The 19575-nt window shown below is 36.6% G+C and overlaps 1 protein-coding gene across 8 annotated transcripts in view; it reads left to right on the top strand.

Annotated features, from left to right (window-relative positions):
• Nucleotides 1-19575, top strand: part of RPS6KA3 (ribosomal protein S6 kinase A3) — a 111218-nt gene that overhangs the window by 22403 nt on the left and 69240 nt on the right. For 4 of the 8 annotated variants that reach the window (XM_048213396.2, XM_057310514.1, XM_026480206.4 and 1 more), the window contains one exon: nucleotides 8081-8137. In XM_048213396.2, coding sequence (XP_048069353.1) covers nucleotides 8096-8137 — 42 coding nt within the window. In that variant the 5' untranslated portion in view covers nucleotides 8081-8095. Of the gene's footprint in view, nucleotides 1-1333; nucleotides 1428-2030; nucleotides 2088-2337; nucleotides 2439-7104; nucleotides 7126-8080; nucleotides 8138-19575 lie in introns of those variants that run through there. The other 4 variants (XM_048213398.2, XM_048213397.2, XM_044377576.3 and 1 more) reach the window with 4 other exon arrangements.

The raw sequence follows: 19575 nt of genomic DNA, 5'->3' as shown, positions 1-19575 counted from the left end.
ACTACCATAGTAAGAGAGAATAATATAGAGAGAATTGTATGATGAACTACCATATTCCCATAACCCAGCCTCAAAGATTGGCAGCTCATGGCCAGTCTTGTTTTATCTCTACTCCCCTCATGCCCCCACACACACATTCTGTCTTCCCCTCCCTGGCTCCAGTGGATTATTTTGAAACTAATCCTAGATGCATATATTCAGATGTAAATATTTCATTTATGTTTCTTAAAAGATGAAGACTTTTAAAAACACATAACCACTATAACATCATCCCTCATAAAAATGTCAATAATTCTGTAATAGCACCAAATTCCAGTAAGACACGTTGTTTAAATTAGACACTTGAACTTTACATTTCTTACATTATTTCTTTTGAAATGATTTCTGTCATCTTAAGTTTTTTATTCTTGTGGTTTTTTTTCTTCTGACATATGGATTGTTTTTGTTTGAGGAGGTTATGAAATATTGAAGAAAGAATTATAGAGCTGGAAAGACCTGGGTTTGAGTCCTGCTCTTGCCATTCAGTAACTTTTCTGAGCCTTGGTTTCCTCATCTGTAAAATAGGGGTGATTATACCTACCTCATGTTCTTAGGATTGAATGTGATGCTTTCGTAAAGTAATTTTTACAATCTTTGCCAGTTAATATCTTTTCTAGTGATTTGGACTACAATAAATAGAATATTTGGTTATCATATGGTTTCTCAAAACATTCCAAAATTTATATTGATTAGCCAACTACTAAAAACAGTGGTTTTTAAGTAATCCTTTTAGGAAAGAGAATTGAAAATCTTTTTCTCCCTTCTTCCACTATTTCTTTTATTTGAGTCTCCATTAATTTAGCCTGAGATTACAAATCTTACCTTTAACTTTCTAAGTTTTATATTGTTTATATATTTATATCAACTATTTACTTTTCATTATTGACCCTTTTTCCTTTAGTGGGGTTAATTATTTTATTCATTTGTTTCTAGATAAACTAAGTTGATGTCAGTATACTTCACCAGTTCTTCCCTACCTCAGTATTCTTCTTATTTTGATTCTCTTTCAATGGTCTAGGACATACCTTTGAAAAATTTATGAAAAAAGATACTACCAGGATGGTGAAATTTTATAAGACTTTGCTGATCTAAGAATAATTTCCTGTGACCTTTGTACATGAAAAACTAGGACAAGGTATACAATTCTTAGATCATAACTTTTCCCTTTCAACTCTCTGTAAGTCATTACTTCATTGTCTTCTGGCATTTTATTGTTACAGAGGAAAAATCTGAGGTCATTCTGATTTTAGTTCCTTTGAAAATAACCTATTTTTTTCTGCTTGTATGCTTGTAGGATTATATCTTTATCCTTGAAATTTAAAAACATTTGCCAGGACATGTCTTGGTGTTGATGATCTCTGTTGAACCTTCTCAGTCTCCAGTCTCAGGTATTTTTTTTTCAGAACTGGAAAGTTTTCTTATACTTTTGATTGATTAAAATGCTCTGTTTTTTTTCTTTAGGAACATCTGTTATTCATAGATTATTTCTATGTCCGTCCTCCATAGTTTTTTAATCTTTTCTTTCATTTTTTTTTCATTTATTCAAGTTTGTCCTCTGTGGCATGGATTCCGTTTTCTGCAGTGTCGATTCTAATATTTGCTATTCACAATACAGATTTAATTTTGGCTACTGTGTTTTCATTTCTTTATTCTTACCTCAACATACTCCTGTTTCATAAGCAGAATTCCCCTTAGGGGTACACTCCAAAAAACATAAGGTGGATTCAGGCCTAAAATGTATCTATTTTCTGAGGCCACAACCACAGGACCATACAGGAAAAAAAAAGCTTCTGAAAGGGTCCTCTAAAACTTAAAAACATAGAACCAGAGGTCATTTCTACCCTAGTCTAGAAAATAGAACAGTCTTGAGTACCAGCAGGTCTTCAGTTGCTTAAGGAATAGCAAAGCAACCCATAAGGGGAACTTAACTAGAAATAATGGATTTTTCCAATTATATTGATTGCATTTTTTCCTCATTATAAAAATAATAGGTGATAAATGCATACAATTTTGAAAATACAGTACAAGAAGAAAATCCTATGACCCAGGTAACTACGGATAAGATTTTATATGTTTTGCCAGTTACATACACACAGGTTGGGGGGGCACAAAATTGGGGTCATGCTATTTAGTTTTGTATCCTTTTTAATTTAATATATTACAAGCATATTTTTGCATCATTAATTTTTTGAGGCCCTTATTTTAACCATTGCATAGTATTCCTACATATGAGTAGATGTGTTATGATTTATTTAACCAGTCCCCTGTTGGTCATTTAGATTGTTTTCTATTTTTCAGTATAATGAGTATGATGAATATCACTGTACATAAGTCTTTATGCACATCTCTGATATTTCCTTAGGATAAATGAGGAGCTGATTCTTAATCCTGTCATATTGGTAAGGATTATATACATTCCTTATTAAGAATATAAAATGCTTGTTTCTTATTGTTTCAGTGTGATTGCATAGAAGATTCTTTGGATTCTGAACAATTTGATGGTATCTAAACTGAAATTCAAGAGAGGTTTCTCATGCCTCATCCTCAGCACCTTCATGAGACTCCTATTGCATATGCTTTGGGCAGGAGAACCACTGCTGATTTCAGGGAGTTTGGAAGGCAAATATACTTGTGGGAACTTGAGGGTGGTTAAAAAAAAAATATGGTCCTTGTTCATTCCTACAACCTGGTCTCCAAATTAGTACACCAGGTCTCTGGACCCTTTCTTTTTCTCTTCCCTTCCTGTTTTTTCAGGCTCTTATTCTTTGTGAGGAATTCTTTTCTCCCAGCGTTCATATGTATATTTCATTTCTACATAGGAGGATGTCAGTAGATGATACTTCCTAGTAATCTCAAGGTAGCATATCGTCAATCACAGATGATTTTTTTAGTTCTAGTATACTTGTACATGATGATCTCCTGCTGGACTCAAAGCATTTTTTTAAACGTATTTTATATTTTCTTAAAAGGTATCAGACAGCAACCTGGAAATGTGCATTGTTGTAACATACCATTACAACAAAACAATCTGTTTAATAAAGTTGCTTAAAATGAAATTTTTATTTAGTAAAATATTCTTATTTTTGACATTTGAGAATTTTCCTTAAAATACTTGGGAATACTCTAGAAGTCCTGAAACCTTGGCTCAGAATCACTGGTTTGAATTGTTCATCCTTTTTAAACCAGAAAGATGATCTTAAGTGATAATTTCATACCACAACCTTAGAAGTTATTTTGAAAACAATTCCTGCTGAAATGCAAGCTAACAGTCTCCTTTGTCCGATCTGTTCTGATGAGACCCATATTGTACGTTATTCTTATTTTTGACTTTTACACATTTCACACTAACAGAGTAAAGCATGATTAGCATTTCCTAACCTTTTCCAGTATTTCACATAATATTTGCATATGTACAATCTGCCAAGCTCTGCAGTTTTTTGGCTGGAAGGCATAATGGTGGGATGAGAGAGGATAAATACATTTGCCTCACTTTGAAACTATTCCTTTTTGTCTGTACTCATTCTTTGGCCACATTGTATAAAAATATACTACACGTATGAATGATCTCTTCACCCTACTTGGTGGGAAATTGGTTGTATTAAGTAGCAAAACAAGTATTTCAGCACTCTCCTGTACTTCTTCATTGCATTATGTCTTTAGAAGTTAACTGTAGAAATGTATATATTACACAATTCAGGCAAAAGAGAGGGGACAGGAAGTAGCATTTACTGAGCATCTACTGTCCCTTGGCGGATACATTTAAGTACAACATCCCTGTGAGGTAGATATTATCTGCATCTTACAGATGAAGAAACTGAGGCTCAAAATGTTGAGTAACTTACCCAAGGCCAGGTAACTATAGCAGTAAGTGACAGAGCTGGGGTTTAAACCTGGTACTAGTGAGATGCATACCACATGTTTTTTTCCATCTGTTTCTTAAAATTAAAGAAATAAGTTTTCTTATTTATTAGATACTATTCCTTGAACTTTTGGAACTATAGAAATTGCAATATCAAGTCAGACTGGCCCATGTAACCTAATCTCTAGTGAAGCCAAGGGTCGTTTTTCAAAAAGGAAACTTACTAGCTACATGAGTAATTATGCTCATTTCTAATAGGTAATATTTGAATCCTTGTTTTGATGAAATGATACAAAAGGTTCGTTGAAGTAAAAGTGCTTTTTACAATAGATCTTTTTAAAGCTTCACCAATATGTAGGATAATGTTGGCTTTTATATTTCCTTCCTTAAAATTAAATTGTTCAAAATTTTCAATCTCTCCTAAACTCAGAAAGGAAGTAGACATTTTTGCAAAAAGTAGAGCATAAACTATCTTTCGATCATGTTTCACTTAATTTTTTTTTCAGATTGCTGTTAATTGGCTGGGTGAGTTGTTTAGGAAAGAAATGTAAGATTTATGGATTACATGAAGATGAAAGTAGCAAAGAGGCTGAGTAGCAGATTCAGAATCCTTTTTGTAGAGGCTGTAGCAATCCCATAGGGGATCAGAACTAGGAAAAGATGAATCAAAACCTTAAAATTTAAGGCTTTATTCATGATACTAACTGTACCAACAATTATACAAGGCTTAGTTGCAGTATAAAGAGGACAAGGATTTAATCAACAGAAAACTTAGTATGACTCAGCAGTGTGTTTTGGGCATTTCAAAAATAATGCGTATGTGAACTGCATTAGTAAAAGTTTATTATCTAGGACAAGGGAGGTGATATGCTCTTTACTCTGCATTGGTCGTATCAAGATTGGAATGTTAATTGAATGCAGTTCTGTATACTCCCCTTTAAGATGAATTGGGTGCATGCTTAGAGAAGAAGATGGCCTCATCTATCTGAAAGGAATGTTTAAAGGAACTTGAGTTGCCTAGTGAAGAACAGACTCAGGATGGTTTACAGTCATAGGTGTAGATTTACTTCCTGTTATTTTGCAGATAGAGTACAGGCAAGTTAGTCATCATATATTAGTAATCCTATTAAAGGGAATTTGTAGCTGAGGACAATTACTATATAATGAAGAGTTTTATCTGGTGAGGTAGTACATTCTTGTCCTGATAGTGTTCAAATCTAGGTGAGAATGGCAAAGAAAGAATTGAAGCATATGACGTTTATTTGGAACAAAAGGCTTTCAGGATCCCTTACCAATCTTAAACGTTTTGATTCCAAAATTAAAAGGACTTCATGGAGTATTATTTTATCCTCATGAAGCTACCTTATCTTAATAATAGTAATTTGCATTGGTACAGCCCTTTATGGTTTATAAAGTAGTTTCTTTTAAGTTATCTCAGTTTTTAGTCTTAACACTAACCCTTTGGGTAGACAGGGCAAATAGCCTCATTTTGAACAAATAAGGTAATAGGCTAGGAGACAGTCTGAACTGCCCAAAATAATAAAGCTTAGAAGGCAGACCTAGGACTCTATCTGTGGTCTACCATTTCAAGTTTAGTGCTGTTTCTACTATGCCAGTTGGCCTTAAAAGTAAGTTCTAAGTCGTGACTCTTGCTTTGTATTACATTGAAAATTGCAAGGAGCAGATGGTTCTCAAATTATATTCCCATGGAAAGTGTAATTGTAGCTCAGTTAGATCAAGGGTTCTAAAAGTCAAATAATCGGGAGCCATTCAGCAGATCTGTGTTATAGGAGGAGAACTCTGTGTACAATTAATGAGAAAATCTAGTTTGTGCTACTAGGCGAATGATGTTACCATTCACTAAGATAGCAAATATAGGAGAAGTAGCAGATTGGTGAGCCATAAAAGGGCCGACTGAATTTTGGATGTAATTAAAATGGCTACCATTGATTGTGTACTAAGTGTCATTCACTGTGCTTAGAGTTTTATATCACTTTTCTCACTTAGTCTTTACAACAACTCTCTGAAGATGAGACTTTTTAATCTCTACTTCCCATACGAAGAAACTATAGCTTAGTTTAAATAACTTGTCCAAGGCTTCATGATTAGTTTAAGAGCAGAAATTTGAGTCTAAGTGTCTGACTCCAAAACTAGTGTTCTTAAGAGCTAGTTTAAGGTTTTGTCTGTGATGTTTGGATAAAAATGTTCAGTATTCAGTTGAATAAATGGTTGTGGCTTTTGGGAGAAAGATGTCTCCTGGAGTTATTTGAGTCCTTATCATAGAAGTGAGCAATACTATAGCCTCTAAAAGTGTCTTAGGATAATAAAGATTTTATACCTGCCTCCCATTTTCTCCATTGTAGCACCATTTCTGTGCTTTGTAATAATGTATAGGCATTCCCTGACCTAGGAACATACTCTCTTGAGTGTTTGAAAATGAAAGGTACTCTCTTTACAAGTCAGTAGACCTGTGAGATTCTCTAGGATGGATCTGTAGGTTGGGGGCCATGTTTTATTAACCATTCATCTACAGCTTGGCGCCTAGAACATAGCATGAATGAAATGCAATGGGTGGATGAATGGATGGATAAATAGGGATTCGGAGAGTAGATTCAGAGCAAATTCAGAGCAACTGCCTCATGTGGGATGTAGGGTAATGGGTGGGCTGCCTTTTATTTCCTAATTGATAATGCTCCAAAGATGGTTACCTTAGATCCTTCTACATTTGTTGAATTGACAAGTGGTCAGGGGCATTTATTCCTTTTTCCATTGAAGTTAACAGAGAAGACCCTGTGTTCCTGACTTCTGGTTTGGTTTTGTTTTGTTATTAATTACACAAATAATACATACTCATTGTAGACACATTAGAAAATACAAATATGCAAAAACAAACATATTTTAAATTGTCTAAAATTCTACCACCCAGAAATAGCCACTGTTAACATTTTGGTGTATATCCTTCCAGAGTTTTTCCCATACAAATATATACATTGAAATATGTATATATTTATTTAAAATGGGATCATTACAATCCATTTTTTTTGTAAACTGCTTTTTCACTTATTACATGTGACTGTCTTTCCATGTCAATAAATTTACATCTTTATTATCATTTTTAATGACTGTATAGTATTCCATTATATGGATGTACCATCATATATTTAACTAGTTCTCTATTGTTAAGAATTTAGGTTTCCAATTTGGAGTTCTTTTTGGAAAAAGTTATGGTGAGCATTCTTGTATGTACATCTTTGCACACTTGTTTTAATACAGACTTAGATTACCTTCCTGAAAGGTTGTGCTGATTTGTACTTTCTCCAGCAGTATACTCTGAGTGCTCTTTTCCCCATACTCATATTAGTGCTCGGTGTTATTTTTTCTGTTAATCATTACCAGTTTGAAAGGCAAAGGTATCTTTCGGTTAAATGCATTTATTTGATTAGTACTAAGGCTGAACTCTTTTTTCCCTTATTGCTCATTTCTGTTGAGGTTCATCATTTGTTCTTACAGGTTTGTAAAACAAATTTCTTTATGTATTGAGGATACCAATCCTTTGTCATATGTTGCTTTCTTTGTAATCAATTTGTCTTTTATCTTTTTTGTGTATGACAGATGACATTTTAAACTTTTATTGATTCAAATGTCATTTTTTCCTTTATGATTTCCACCCTCCTTACCCCATAAGTATTATTTACCTATAGTTTCTTCTAATACTTGTATAATTTTATTTTTGACATTTAAATGTTTTATGCATCTGGAATCGATTTTGATATGGAGATCTAGCTTACTTTTCCCGCAAAATAATCAGTTGCCCTGATTAATCAATGAAGTTGGAATTTAGAATGTGTTTTGCCAAAGAAAGCATTGTAAATGATAATTCAGTGAGGTTTAAATAACACCATTTGTAATGCATTTAACTATTAAAATAACCTCAAGGGCTCACCTGGAAAGGTAATCATCATTTATTATATCATTTCCATGGAAAATGTTTTTATAGTTAACTTTCAAAGCACAACCTGTTGCATATTGGCAACTACATACTTACATGGTGGTTTGGTACTTCATTAGAACCCTATAGGGGTGAAAATATTCCAATATGATTTTGTTTTGTCTGCCTTCATTTAACTTTAACTGATGTGAGATCTGTGTTTGGTAACTTTCTACTTGCTGTGCTTTTCACAGAATGGACAGCAAATTATGGATGAACCTATGGGAGAGGAGGAGATTAATCCACAAACTGTAAGTAAAATATTGTAACATAAGGAATATAGATAAATCAGATACCATAAAATTTAAGGAGTCTTATTTTTAAACTGAGCAAAGTAATGATCTTAGGTTATTAGAAACTTGCTGATGCTTTCACATTAATTTTACCAAAATATAGTCTTAAACATGCTAGTGCCATTTTTAAAACTGTTTAATTTAAGGACTGGTTTAAAGAGAATGACAAAACAAATTGCTTTATGTTGTTGAAAGTGTTTCATTAGTACCTTAAAGCTTATTTTTTTTTAAGATTTTATTATTTATTTGAGAGAGAGCATGAGCAGGGAGAAGGGGAGGGATAGGGACAAGCAGACTCCCTGCTGAGCAGTGAGCCCCATTAGGGGCTTGATCACAGGACCCTGGGATCACGACCTGAGCCAAAGGCAGATGCTTAACCAACTGAGCCACCCAGGTGCCCCCTTAAAGCTTATTTAAAAAAAAAATCAAACTACCCATAGATTTATTAGAGACAATAGAAGTATTTGACATAGAAGATGAACGTTCACCATTTCCTCATGTTGTTTTTTTATTCACTTCTAAGTCTCCAGCACCTAGACCAGTGACTGGTATGTAATAGACACTCATTAAATATTACATAAATGAATTAATAAATTTTCCTACCTTTAAGATAGCCATTGTTAGCAGCACAGTTAGTATCTTCATTTTATTCTGTACGTAAGATAGTTATTACTGATATTTACAAAATATATATATTCTCCAACTTGCTCTTTTCACTTAAGTCCAGAACATCTTTTTATGACAGTACATGTAGATCTTCTTTTTAAATTGTTGCATGAGGGGCGCCTGGGTGGCTCAGTCGTTAAGCGTCTGCCTTCGGCTCAGGGCGTGATCCCAGAATCCTGGGATCGAGCCCCACATCAGGCTCCTCTGCTGGGAGCCTGCTTCTTCCTCTCCCACACCCCCTGCCTGTGTTCCCTCTCTCGCTGGCTGTCTCTCTCTGTGTTAAATAAATAAAATCTTTAAAAAATAAAAAAATAAAAAATAAATTGTTGCATGATACTCTGTTTTTTTGAGATTTTATTTATTTGAGACAGAGCAGGGGTGGGGGTGGGGAGGAACAGAGGGAGAGGGACAAGCAGACTCCATGCTGAGCAGGGAGCCCCACATGGGGCTCGATATCAGGACCCTGAGGTCATGACTTGAGCTGAAACCAAGAGTTGGACACTTAAACAACTGAGCCATCCAGGCACCCCTGTTGCATGATACTCTGTATTTTATGAATGCCCTACACGTAATGTAATTTTCCCCCTATTTATTTTTGTGAACTTGTGTTTCAGTAAGATATAGTCTTAGAGAACGATATGTTAGAACAAAGGGTATGAACATTTAAATCTCAATAGACATAGGAGTCCCTGGCTGGCTCAGTCAGAAGAGCATGCGACTCTTAATCTCAGGATCATGAGTTCGAGCCCCACGCTGGGTGTAGAGATTACTTAAATAAATTTTTTTTAAAGATTTTATTTATTTATTTGACAGAGAGAGTGAGAGAACACAAGCAGGGAGAGCAGTAGAGGGAGAGGGAGAAGCAGGCTCCCCGCTGAGCAGGGAGCCCGAAGTGGGGCTCGATCCCAGGACCCCAGGATCATGATCCGAGCCAAAGGCAGACACTTAACCAACTGAGCCACCCAGGCACCCCATAAATAAATATTTTTTTAAAAACTAAATAAATCCCAATAGACAGTCCCAGATTGCTGTCCGAACCAAAAAGATTGTAAAAATGTTACTGTATGAGAGTACCTGTTCAACCATACCCTATACAACACTGGATATTATTAGAAATTATTTTTCATTCAAGACACTCTAAATAAATAATACTTTCTCATTTCAGTTTGCATCTCATTTGATTATTAGTGAAGTTGGGTATCCATGTATTACTGGCCTTTGTGTTTTTGGTTGCTTATCTCCTTATGGTCTATGTGATCATATATATTCTGGACATTAACTCCACATCCTTAATGTATCTTGCAAATATTTTCTCATTTTTTTAACATCGATTATGTTGTCTTTCATTGTATGTATACAGAAGTTTTCATTTTTGAGTGATTAGATCTGGCTTCGGGGTTTTGTGTGTTGGTTAGAAGATCCTTCCCTGCACCAAGGTTCTAAAAATAACCTCTTATATTTTCTTCTGCCACCTCTGTGGTTTTGTGTTTTACATTTAGATCTGTGGTCTACTTGGAATCGTAGTACCCATTATGACATAGAAATCTAACTTTTCTTTTCAAATAGTCTATTGTCCTAATCTCTACTTACTGAACAAATGAAACCTATTAAACTTATTTTGATTCTCTTTTATCATATATAAAATTGCTATAGTCTCCTTGTATTAGTTTCCTAGAGCTGCTGTAACAATATACCACAAACTGGGTGGCTTAAAATAACAGAAATTTATTCTCTCACATTTGGGAGGACACAATATGTGTGTCGACAGAGCCATGCTCTTTGAAGGCTCTGGGAGGGGATCTGTCCTTGCTTTTTCCAGCTTCTGGTGGCTGCCAGCAGTCCTTGGCATTCCTTGGCTGCATCACTCCATTCTTTACCTTCATTGTCACGTGGGTTTTTCCCTATGTGTCTCCGTGTCCAAATTTCCTTCTTCACATAAGGATACCAGTCATTGGATTAGGGCCCACCTTACTCCAGTATGACCTCATCTTAACATTATTGAACCTACAAGGACGCTGTGTTCAAAAAAGATCACATTCCCAGGTACTGGGTTTAGAAATTGAACATACCTTTTTGGGAGACACAGTTCAACGCATAGCATCCCTGAATGTCTTGACTTCACATGCATTTTCAGATACTGTACATTTATTATATGTTTTTTATATGTGGCAAGGCAAGCCCTCCCACCGTTTTCCTTTTCAAAATTGTGGTCTTATGCATCTTCCAGATGAACTTAATCAATTTATCCAGTACTCCTGAAAAAGTTATTGGGATTAAATATGCTAATTAACATGAAGAAAATTATTTTAATGTTGAGTCTTCACATCCCCAAAACATTTATTCTGATATTCTTCTTTATCCTTTATCAAAATTTTATGGTTTCTTACATATAGTTTTGTACATTAATTTATTAAGGTAATTCATGGGTATTTTATAGTTTTTGTTATATTGCAGTGGGATTTCTTCTCTGCTGTCTTCCATCTGGTTATTGCTAATACATAAAAATGTTAAGTGTTGGAGCACCTGGGTGGCTCACTCGGTTAAGCATCTGCCTTTGGCTCAGGTCATAATCCCAGGGTCCTGGGGTCAAGCACCCACGTAGGTCTCCCTGCTCAGCGGGGAGTCTACTTCTCCTCTCTTCTCCTCTCCCTCTGCCCCTCCCCCTGCTTGTGCTCTCTCTCTCTCTCTCTGTTTCTGTCTCTCTCAAATAAAGATCAAATAAATAATCTTTAAAAAAGGTTAAATGTTTCTATATGCTTTTTAAGGTATTTGAAAAGTTTTCAGAAATCAAATTGTCATGAACGTTTTGTCAGTTATGGAACAGTGAGATCATTATACTCTTCTTAAAATCCTTCAGTTGTTTTGTGCTTCCTTCAGATGAAGTACAAACACTGCCGTGTGACCTATCAGGCCCTAATAAGGACTTTGTGTACTTCTCTCTATCATCCCCAGCCGCACTCCTCTACCTTCTCCTGAAAGTGCAGTCACTCCAGTGTATCAGGTTTTCTTTTGTTCCTGGGCCTTCATAGGTGATACTCCCTCTCTCAGAATTTTTTTCCCCTAGCACCCCTTCCAGTTAACTCCCAATTATCCTTCAGGTCCAAGTTTGATATCACTTCAACCGAGACATCTTCCTGACACAACCACCAGTTCCATTTCCGCCTTGAGTTAAGTGTTTTTCATTTGTGCTGCTGTAGCAGCCTATGAGTACCCTAAATGGGAATACCACATTAGATTCCATTACTTATTTACTTATTCCCTACTAAACTGTGAGCTTGACCATGTCTGACTTATTCCTTGTTTTATATCCCCTACTATACTGTCAGACTTGACCATGTCTGATTTATTCCTTGTTTTATATCCAGTGTCCAGTAGGTGTTCAATAAGTGCTTGTTAATTAAATGAGTGCATAAATTAACTGTTGGCTAGCACAGGAGCCCAGGCATGGAACCTGTGCCTGAGGTTACCTTCACATTTAGTCTAGCTTTCTGTACCTCCCAGGCCATTTGAGGCATTCTATTTCATTCATCTGGAGTATATATTTATTAGCTTTTAAGCAAACATAAAAAACAGAAAGCATCAATACTGATTTTTCTGCTGCCAGTTACCTGTTTTTCTTAGGTAACAATTTCTTTGGAAGGAAAATCTTCAAATTTCTTATTCTCTCTGTAATCTAAAAACATTTTCCATTGTGATATTATATGGCTCATACTTTCCCTCAGAGTACTCACGGCATTAGTAACCATACATCTGGAAGAAAATTGCATTTTATAACCAGGTTGAAAAGGTACAGGACGGGGTTGTGATATAGAGCCCTACACTGAGCTCCATACTAGGCGCTCTACCCCACCCTCTTCCCTTCCCGCCCCTGAATGAGTGTGCTCACACTCTCTCTCAAAAAAAGAAAGAAAAGAAAAGGTTCAGGACTATGGTATTACTAGCAGTGTGGGTGAAGTTGTTGAGCAGATCATTCCAGATTATAGGAATTAGGATTGAGTATAAAAAGCCTAATATTTACTCTTTCATTGATGGTATTAATTGTCAAAATATGTATTAGCCTTATACTTTTAAATTGTATTTGTCTTTAATGTACAACTAAAAGTTTTCGTTTTGTCAGTTACTGATAATTTAAATAACAAAAGTTGAGATGTTCCATTAGTTATCTGTTTGATGCATATCAAATTACCCCAGGCTTAGTAGCTTAAAACAACATACATTTCTTTTTTTTTTTTAAAGATTTTATTTATTTATTTGACAGAGATAGAGACAGCCAGCGAGAGAGGGAACACAAGCAGGGGGAGTGGGAGAGGAAGAAGCAGGCTCATAGCGGAGGAGCCTGATGTGGGGCTCGATCCCGTAACGCCGGGATCACGCCCTGAGCCGAAGGCAGACGCTTTAACCGCTGTGCCACCCAGGCGCCCCTAAAACAACATACATTTCTTATCTCACAGTTTCTGTGGGTCATTAATCTGGGCACGGCTTAACTGGATCCTTTGGTTCAGGGTCTCTTACAGACTGCAGTGAAGGAGTTGGCCAGGGCTACGTTCTTATCTGAACCTTGACAGGAAAAAGGTTCTTCTTCCAAGCTCACGTTAGCCCAGATTCTTGGCCCATAGAAACTGTAAGATGATAATTGTATGTATGGAGCTTGTCAACTGGCAGGCTTTCTTATAGGTTGATTGGCCCCTTTTTAATGGGCTAGAACACAGAGTATGATGAATAGCCAGTTTGGACCACAAGACGGTAGGATGGTTGGAGAATAACAAGGAAGAAGAAACCTGAGTCCTTTATTGACCTAATGATCTTGTGATACCTTTTTACCCTAATTTACCCTCTTACCTATGGACTGCTGCATGAGAGAAAAATAGGCACTTAACTTGTTTGAGCCATTGCATTTTGGGGTCTTTTTGGTACAGCATCTTAGTCTGAACTCTGACTACAGCTAATCATTAATTAATGAAGTGCTTGATGAATTTCTATTAGGTGCCAAGAGTTCTGCTAGGTTGTTGGAGACACAAAAGCATATGAGGGAAACTTGCAGTCTTCAAATGGCAAAATAAGTTGTTTTTGTCTTCTTTTCTGGTAAATAATCACCTAGAACATCAAGGAAAATAAGAAACAGAAATGTGGTCTTTAAATTAGAAGACTTCTGTAATTTGAACCACGACATGTAAATATGAAAAGTAGATAAAAGAGTCATAACAAGAGGAAGTTAAAGGACCTAAGTGCTTTTAGAGGGGTATAGCAGCAGGAAGCATGCCTTATTTATTGCCCTCACAGTTCCAGAAGAGCTCAAGAGTGAGGTTGCCAGGTACCATGGAAAGTGGAGGAATAGCACGGGGCTGAGAACAGAGATTGGTTGAATGTCATTATAAACAGCCTCCACTCACTCCTCTCTCCTATCCCTGGAAGAGACAGAAGGTATTTTATAGAGAAAAATGAATCAGAATGGCTCCAGACTTGGGAAACCCTAGGTATAGTAGGAAGTGGGGTGAGGCACTGGGCTAGAAACAGGGAGATCAAGTGAAAGCCTACTACTAGATGGTGTTATCATCCCCTTCACTTACCCATCCAGGCAGGAAAGTAAAGCCTTCTTTCCTGAAGAAATTGAATGGTCCCTGATAAAAGACCTTCAAAAGCAGACATTTAGGAGATCTTCACTGTAAAGTCTATTGGGCCAATTAACCTGCCCAAGCAGCCTAACAGTTGACAAGCTCCAGAACATTTGGTCCACTTCTTAGTGTCTCACTCTTAAGTATGACTGAAAAGCCAAATATCACTGGACATTTCAGAAAGGCTTCCAGATGAAAGAATAAGCTCTTGAAGGAACAGACAGTGCAATAAGGAAAAAGAAAAGTTAAAATTAATATCTTCTGAGTGCTAAAAGAAAAAATTGATATGCTAAAATAAGAGTAGGATGCTATTTTTTAATCAGAAAAAGAAATGCTTAGAATTAAAAATGGGATAGAAATGTTTTACATTTTAGTAGAATATTTAAAAGCTAATATTAAGGAAATCTCTAAAAAATAGAGTAAGAGAAAGAGATAGAAAATAGAAGAGAAAAAGAAAGAGAAGCAGTCTAACACCTACTTAATAGGAATTCCAGAGACAACAGGGAAATGGAAAGGAAGAAATTAGGAAAGAAATATGATAAGATATTTGTTTTTTCCTCCATTTTAATGTCTCTGAAATTGAAATGTTTGTTAAAGTCAATGGTGTGACTCATTTTAATTGGCAGCATTTTCTTCTGTAATGGTACAGTAATAATCATACTCTTAGATTAGATGGAGTACTAAAATACAAAAAAAAATTTCCCTAATGTGAGGACTGTGAGTTGCTGGATTAAAACAGCCTACTGAAAGCCTGTTAATAAAAACAAACAAACAAAAATGCCTACTCTCAAGCGGAATCATTGTGAATTATCAAACACCAGTGATAGAAAACCCTAGAAGTTTTATTGGACTGAATGTGTCCCTCCGCCCCCCGCAAAATTTATATGTTGGAGCCTAATCCCCGATGTAATGGTGTTTGGAGGTGGGGCCTTTGGGAGGTAGGTAAGTCATGAGGGCAGATACCTCGTAAATAGGATGAGCGCCCTTATAAAAGAGACCCCAGAGAGCTCCCTTGCTCCTTCTGCCATGTGAAGACACAGCAAGAAGATGGCTGTCTATGAACCAGGAAACAGATTCTCACCAGAAACCAAGTCTGATGGTGATTTGGATTTGGACTTCCTAGCCTCCAGAACTCTGACAAATAAATTTCTGTTGTTTATCATAAGTGACTTAGTGTAGGGTATTCTGTTACAGCAGCTCAGATGGGCTAAGACAAGCTTTTAGAGATTTTTAAAATATATAAAGGATGGGGTGTAATAATATGAAACATTTTAACATTGGAAGTTAGAAGACAAGGAACAATGCCTTTGAAGTGCTTAGTGAAAATGATTTTCAACCAAGATATTTTCAGACATATACCTATTTTTAGGAAGTTGCTGGAAAGTGGGCTCCGCCAACATGAGATGGTTGTTAACTAAGAAAAAGACAGGAGATTCAGGCAACAAAGGATCCAACATTTATAAGCACAATGAAGAAAGTTCCTTCACAGTGTGATGAATAAAGGGTTCTTGAGAAGACTAGTTCATTCAGTAGGTTTAGAGAGTACTCAGTCCACATTGAAGCAAACAGATGATTCCAGGAAGGCGGTCTCCAAGGGAGAAAAATAGAAGTGATGAATTATCCAATAAGTTTGAGTACTGAAAATTCACTTAAGATGCAGAGTGAGAAGAATTTGAGATAAGCAAAAAGCAAATTTTAAAATAAACCAACTGCACACTTAAGAAGAAAACAGAAGTTGTACACAAGAAATGTAACTAGAGTATATTCCTTACCTTGGCAGTGAACAATGTTTGCATAGTCGTAATAATAAAAAAACTAAATACTGATTTAACCAAAATTTGTGATGAGTGTTAAGTCATCTCTAATAGGATGTCTAAAGATAATATCTGAAATTGATGAGTCAAGAGGAAGTAGTATAAGGTTATTCTTTTTCCTTAAGTTTTTATTTAAATTCCAGTTCGTTACGTACAGTGTAATATTAGTTTCAAGTATACTATAGTGATTTAGCACTTCAATACATCACCTGGTGCTCATCAGGACAAGTGTGCTCCTTAAGCCTCATCACCTGTTTAAGCCATCCCCCCCACCTCCCCTCTGGTAACCATTAGTTTGTTCCCTATAATTAAGAACAATGTTTGGCACCTCTCTTTTTTTCTCCTTTGCTTGTTTGTTTTGTTTCTTAAATTCCACATATGAGTGAGATCATACGGTTTTTGTCTTTCTCTAGTGGACTTATTTCACTTAGCGTAATACTCTCTAGCTCCATCCATGTCGTTGCAAATGGCAAGATTTCATTCTTTTTGATGGCTGAGTAATATTCCATTGTATCTATGTACTACTTCTTTATCCATTCATAGGTTGATGGACACTTGGGCTGTTTCCGTTATTTGACTGTTGTAGATAATGCTGCTATAAACATCGGGATGTGTGAATCTCTTTGAATTAGTGTTTTTGTATTCTTTGGGTCAATACCTAGTATTGTGATTGCTGGACCATAGGATAGTTCTATTTTTAACTTTTTGAGGAACCTCCATACTGTTTTCCAGAATGACTGCACCAGTTTGCATTCCCACCAGCAGTGCAAGAGGGTTCCTGTTTCTCCACATCCTCGCCATCACCTGTTGTTTCTTGTGTTGTTGATTAGAGATAAATACCAGAGGGAGCAATGAAAAGAGCTGAAAGGGTACCAGGAGCACTAGGTACTGCTGCTTTTTGGTCATATAAGCCTTACAGCACAATTTGACCATTTAACTGTTGATAAAAATTTAAGTTAACTAGAATTTAAAGTAAAACTAGTTACAACTGGTATAATGAGGTAAAAATTCACAGAAGACATAAGATTTCAGTACAGATTTTTAGAAGTAAATGTCAATATTTGGGTGAAGGCATTCTCATGGGAAAGTGCTGTAAACAAAAGCCAAAGGGGGGAAAATGTGAGAGGTAGCTAAATCAGTTTGATTAAAATGATAATCATAAAAGAAAGGTGAATTTCTCCTAAACATAAAATACCTTCACTCAGATCTTCTTGACATACAGAGCTGCCCCTGTGTTGTATCTTGAACATGTCCCATGGTTTCTCCCTGTGGCAGAGCCATTTCATTCTGGCTGGATTGTTTCCTCCTTCACACCTCATCTCTTCTCTATTCCCTTTGTTCTTTGCCCTACAATCAATCTGCCTTCCTCCCAGATCCTAGATCCACTTCTCTTCCGTTTCCTGAAATTGTAATACTTTTTTCCTTTATTCTGGCTTTTTAAAGGTTCAGTCCTTTCTTGTCTTTACTCACCTGAGGTAAAAACTTTTATATTCTCCATGTACCTCATAAAATATAAGAACATTGGGGCACCTGGGTGGCACAGCGGTTAGGCGCCTGCCTTCGGCTCAGGACGTGATCCCGGCGTTGTGGGATCGAGCCCCACGTCGGGCTCCTCCGCTATGAGCCTGCTTCTTCCTCTCCCACTCCCCCTGCTTGTATTCCCTCTCTCGCTGGCTATCTCTGTTAAATAAATAAATAAAATCTTAAAAAATATATATATAAGAACATTTATCCATTTAAATTGATTCATACCAGGGGCGCCTGGGTGGCTCAGTCATTAAGCGTCTGCCTTTGGCTCAGGGTGTGATCCCAGCGTTCTGGGATTGAGCCCCACGTCAGGCTCCTCCGCTGGGAGCCTGCTTCTTTCTCTCCCACTCCCCCTGCTTGTGTTCCCTCTCTCACTGGCTGTCTCTCTGTCAAATAAATAAATAAAATCTTAAAAAAATGAAAATAAAAATGAAAAATAAATTGATTCATACCAGAATATAACAGGTAGTCATCACCTTCCTCTATCTCCCTCCCCTAGGGATCTTTGCATATTAATCCATATTTATGTATAATTCATTAAATTTTTCACCAATTAACTTGTTTTAGCTGGTGTCGTTTTTGTTCTCTCTCCCCTACTGGAGAGACTTGATTATTTTTAGCCTTTATTCTGGCGGGGGTGGGGAGAGACTACCTCATAGCAGAAGATAAGAGTGAGTGCTATATAGTACCTCAAGCCAAGATATCTTCCTGGACTCTGGGGTTTCCTATCTTTTGTCAGCTGGCTAGAGGACTCCCATGTTCTGCATGATCCATGCTGAAGAAATAGGGAGTCTTGACTGTTTATGTCTCTATAGTCATCCAAGAACCATCATTAAAGCAATTTCTTGCTTAGTTGGGAAATAATTCTCTTAGTGATTCTTGCAGTACTGGGCAAAGGTTCTGAGGCTTCAGAATTAAAGGAGATAAATAAGTACCTAGCACAAAGTAGGAACGCAGTAAGTGTTCATTTTCCTGTCCTCTTCCTTCCAGAGTCTGATCCTACTCTTTCATACTATTCACCCGGGATGAAGTATGCCCTTTAGGTACTAGGATAGTTTCCGGTAATTTTGTGGCTGACAATAGGCCTGGCCTCACACAAAATTGTGAAATGAGTTAATTTTCTCTTAACTTGGTCCTTTGACCCTTCTATTTCTCTTATTTATTTCTGGTGATCATGCATGCATCAATTATTAATGACATCAACTTTGTAAATATTATATGACTGTAGTCTTAAACACTATATTTATCAACTCAGTCTTTGTAGCTCCTGTATCATAGTCACATGCGTGATTGTCAAGAATTAGAGAAAGCTTGTTAAAAGTAATAGTGATAGAAATGGCTTAAAAAGGTACAGTGAAGATATTTCATAGATGACCTTAAATGCCAGGTTAAGGAGCAGCACCCCTATGAAGAACACAGGCAGCACACTGACAGTGCCTGCATTCTTCACAAATCCCCTGAAGTCATGATAGGCCTTTAGTGGTAATTTCTTCCAACTCGCACACATGCTTTTACTCTAGCGATTATTTATATAGTAACCCTAAGGCTACAGTAATGTGTATGATGGCCTTCACAGTATCCAGGGAATTTCTCCAATTCCCAGTTGTCTGGTGATTTCCTCCATTTCCTTGAAGGTTCCCTCAGGCTGCCTTAAACCTTGCATTTGAACATCCGAAGTGATACTCATAGCCATGAGTCCAGAAGATACTTGCACACCTCTTGCAGTCATCATGGGTTCAACACAAAATAAACTATAGAAGGAGAAGCCCTAGCATAG

The sequence above is a fragment of the Ursus arctos genome, chromosome X, assembly GCF_023065955.2.
Source record: "Ursus arctos isolate Adak ecotype North America chromosome X, UrsArc2.0, whole genome shotgun sequence".
Taxonomy (NCBI): Eukaryota; Metazoa; Chordata; class Mammalia; order Carnivora; family Ursidae; genus Ursus; species Ursus arctos.
This window is presented reverse-complemented; position numbering and strand designations above follow the sequence as displayed.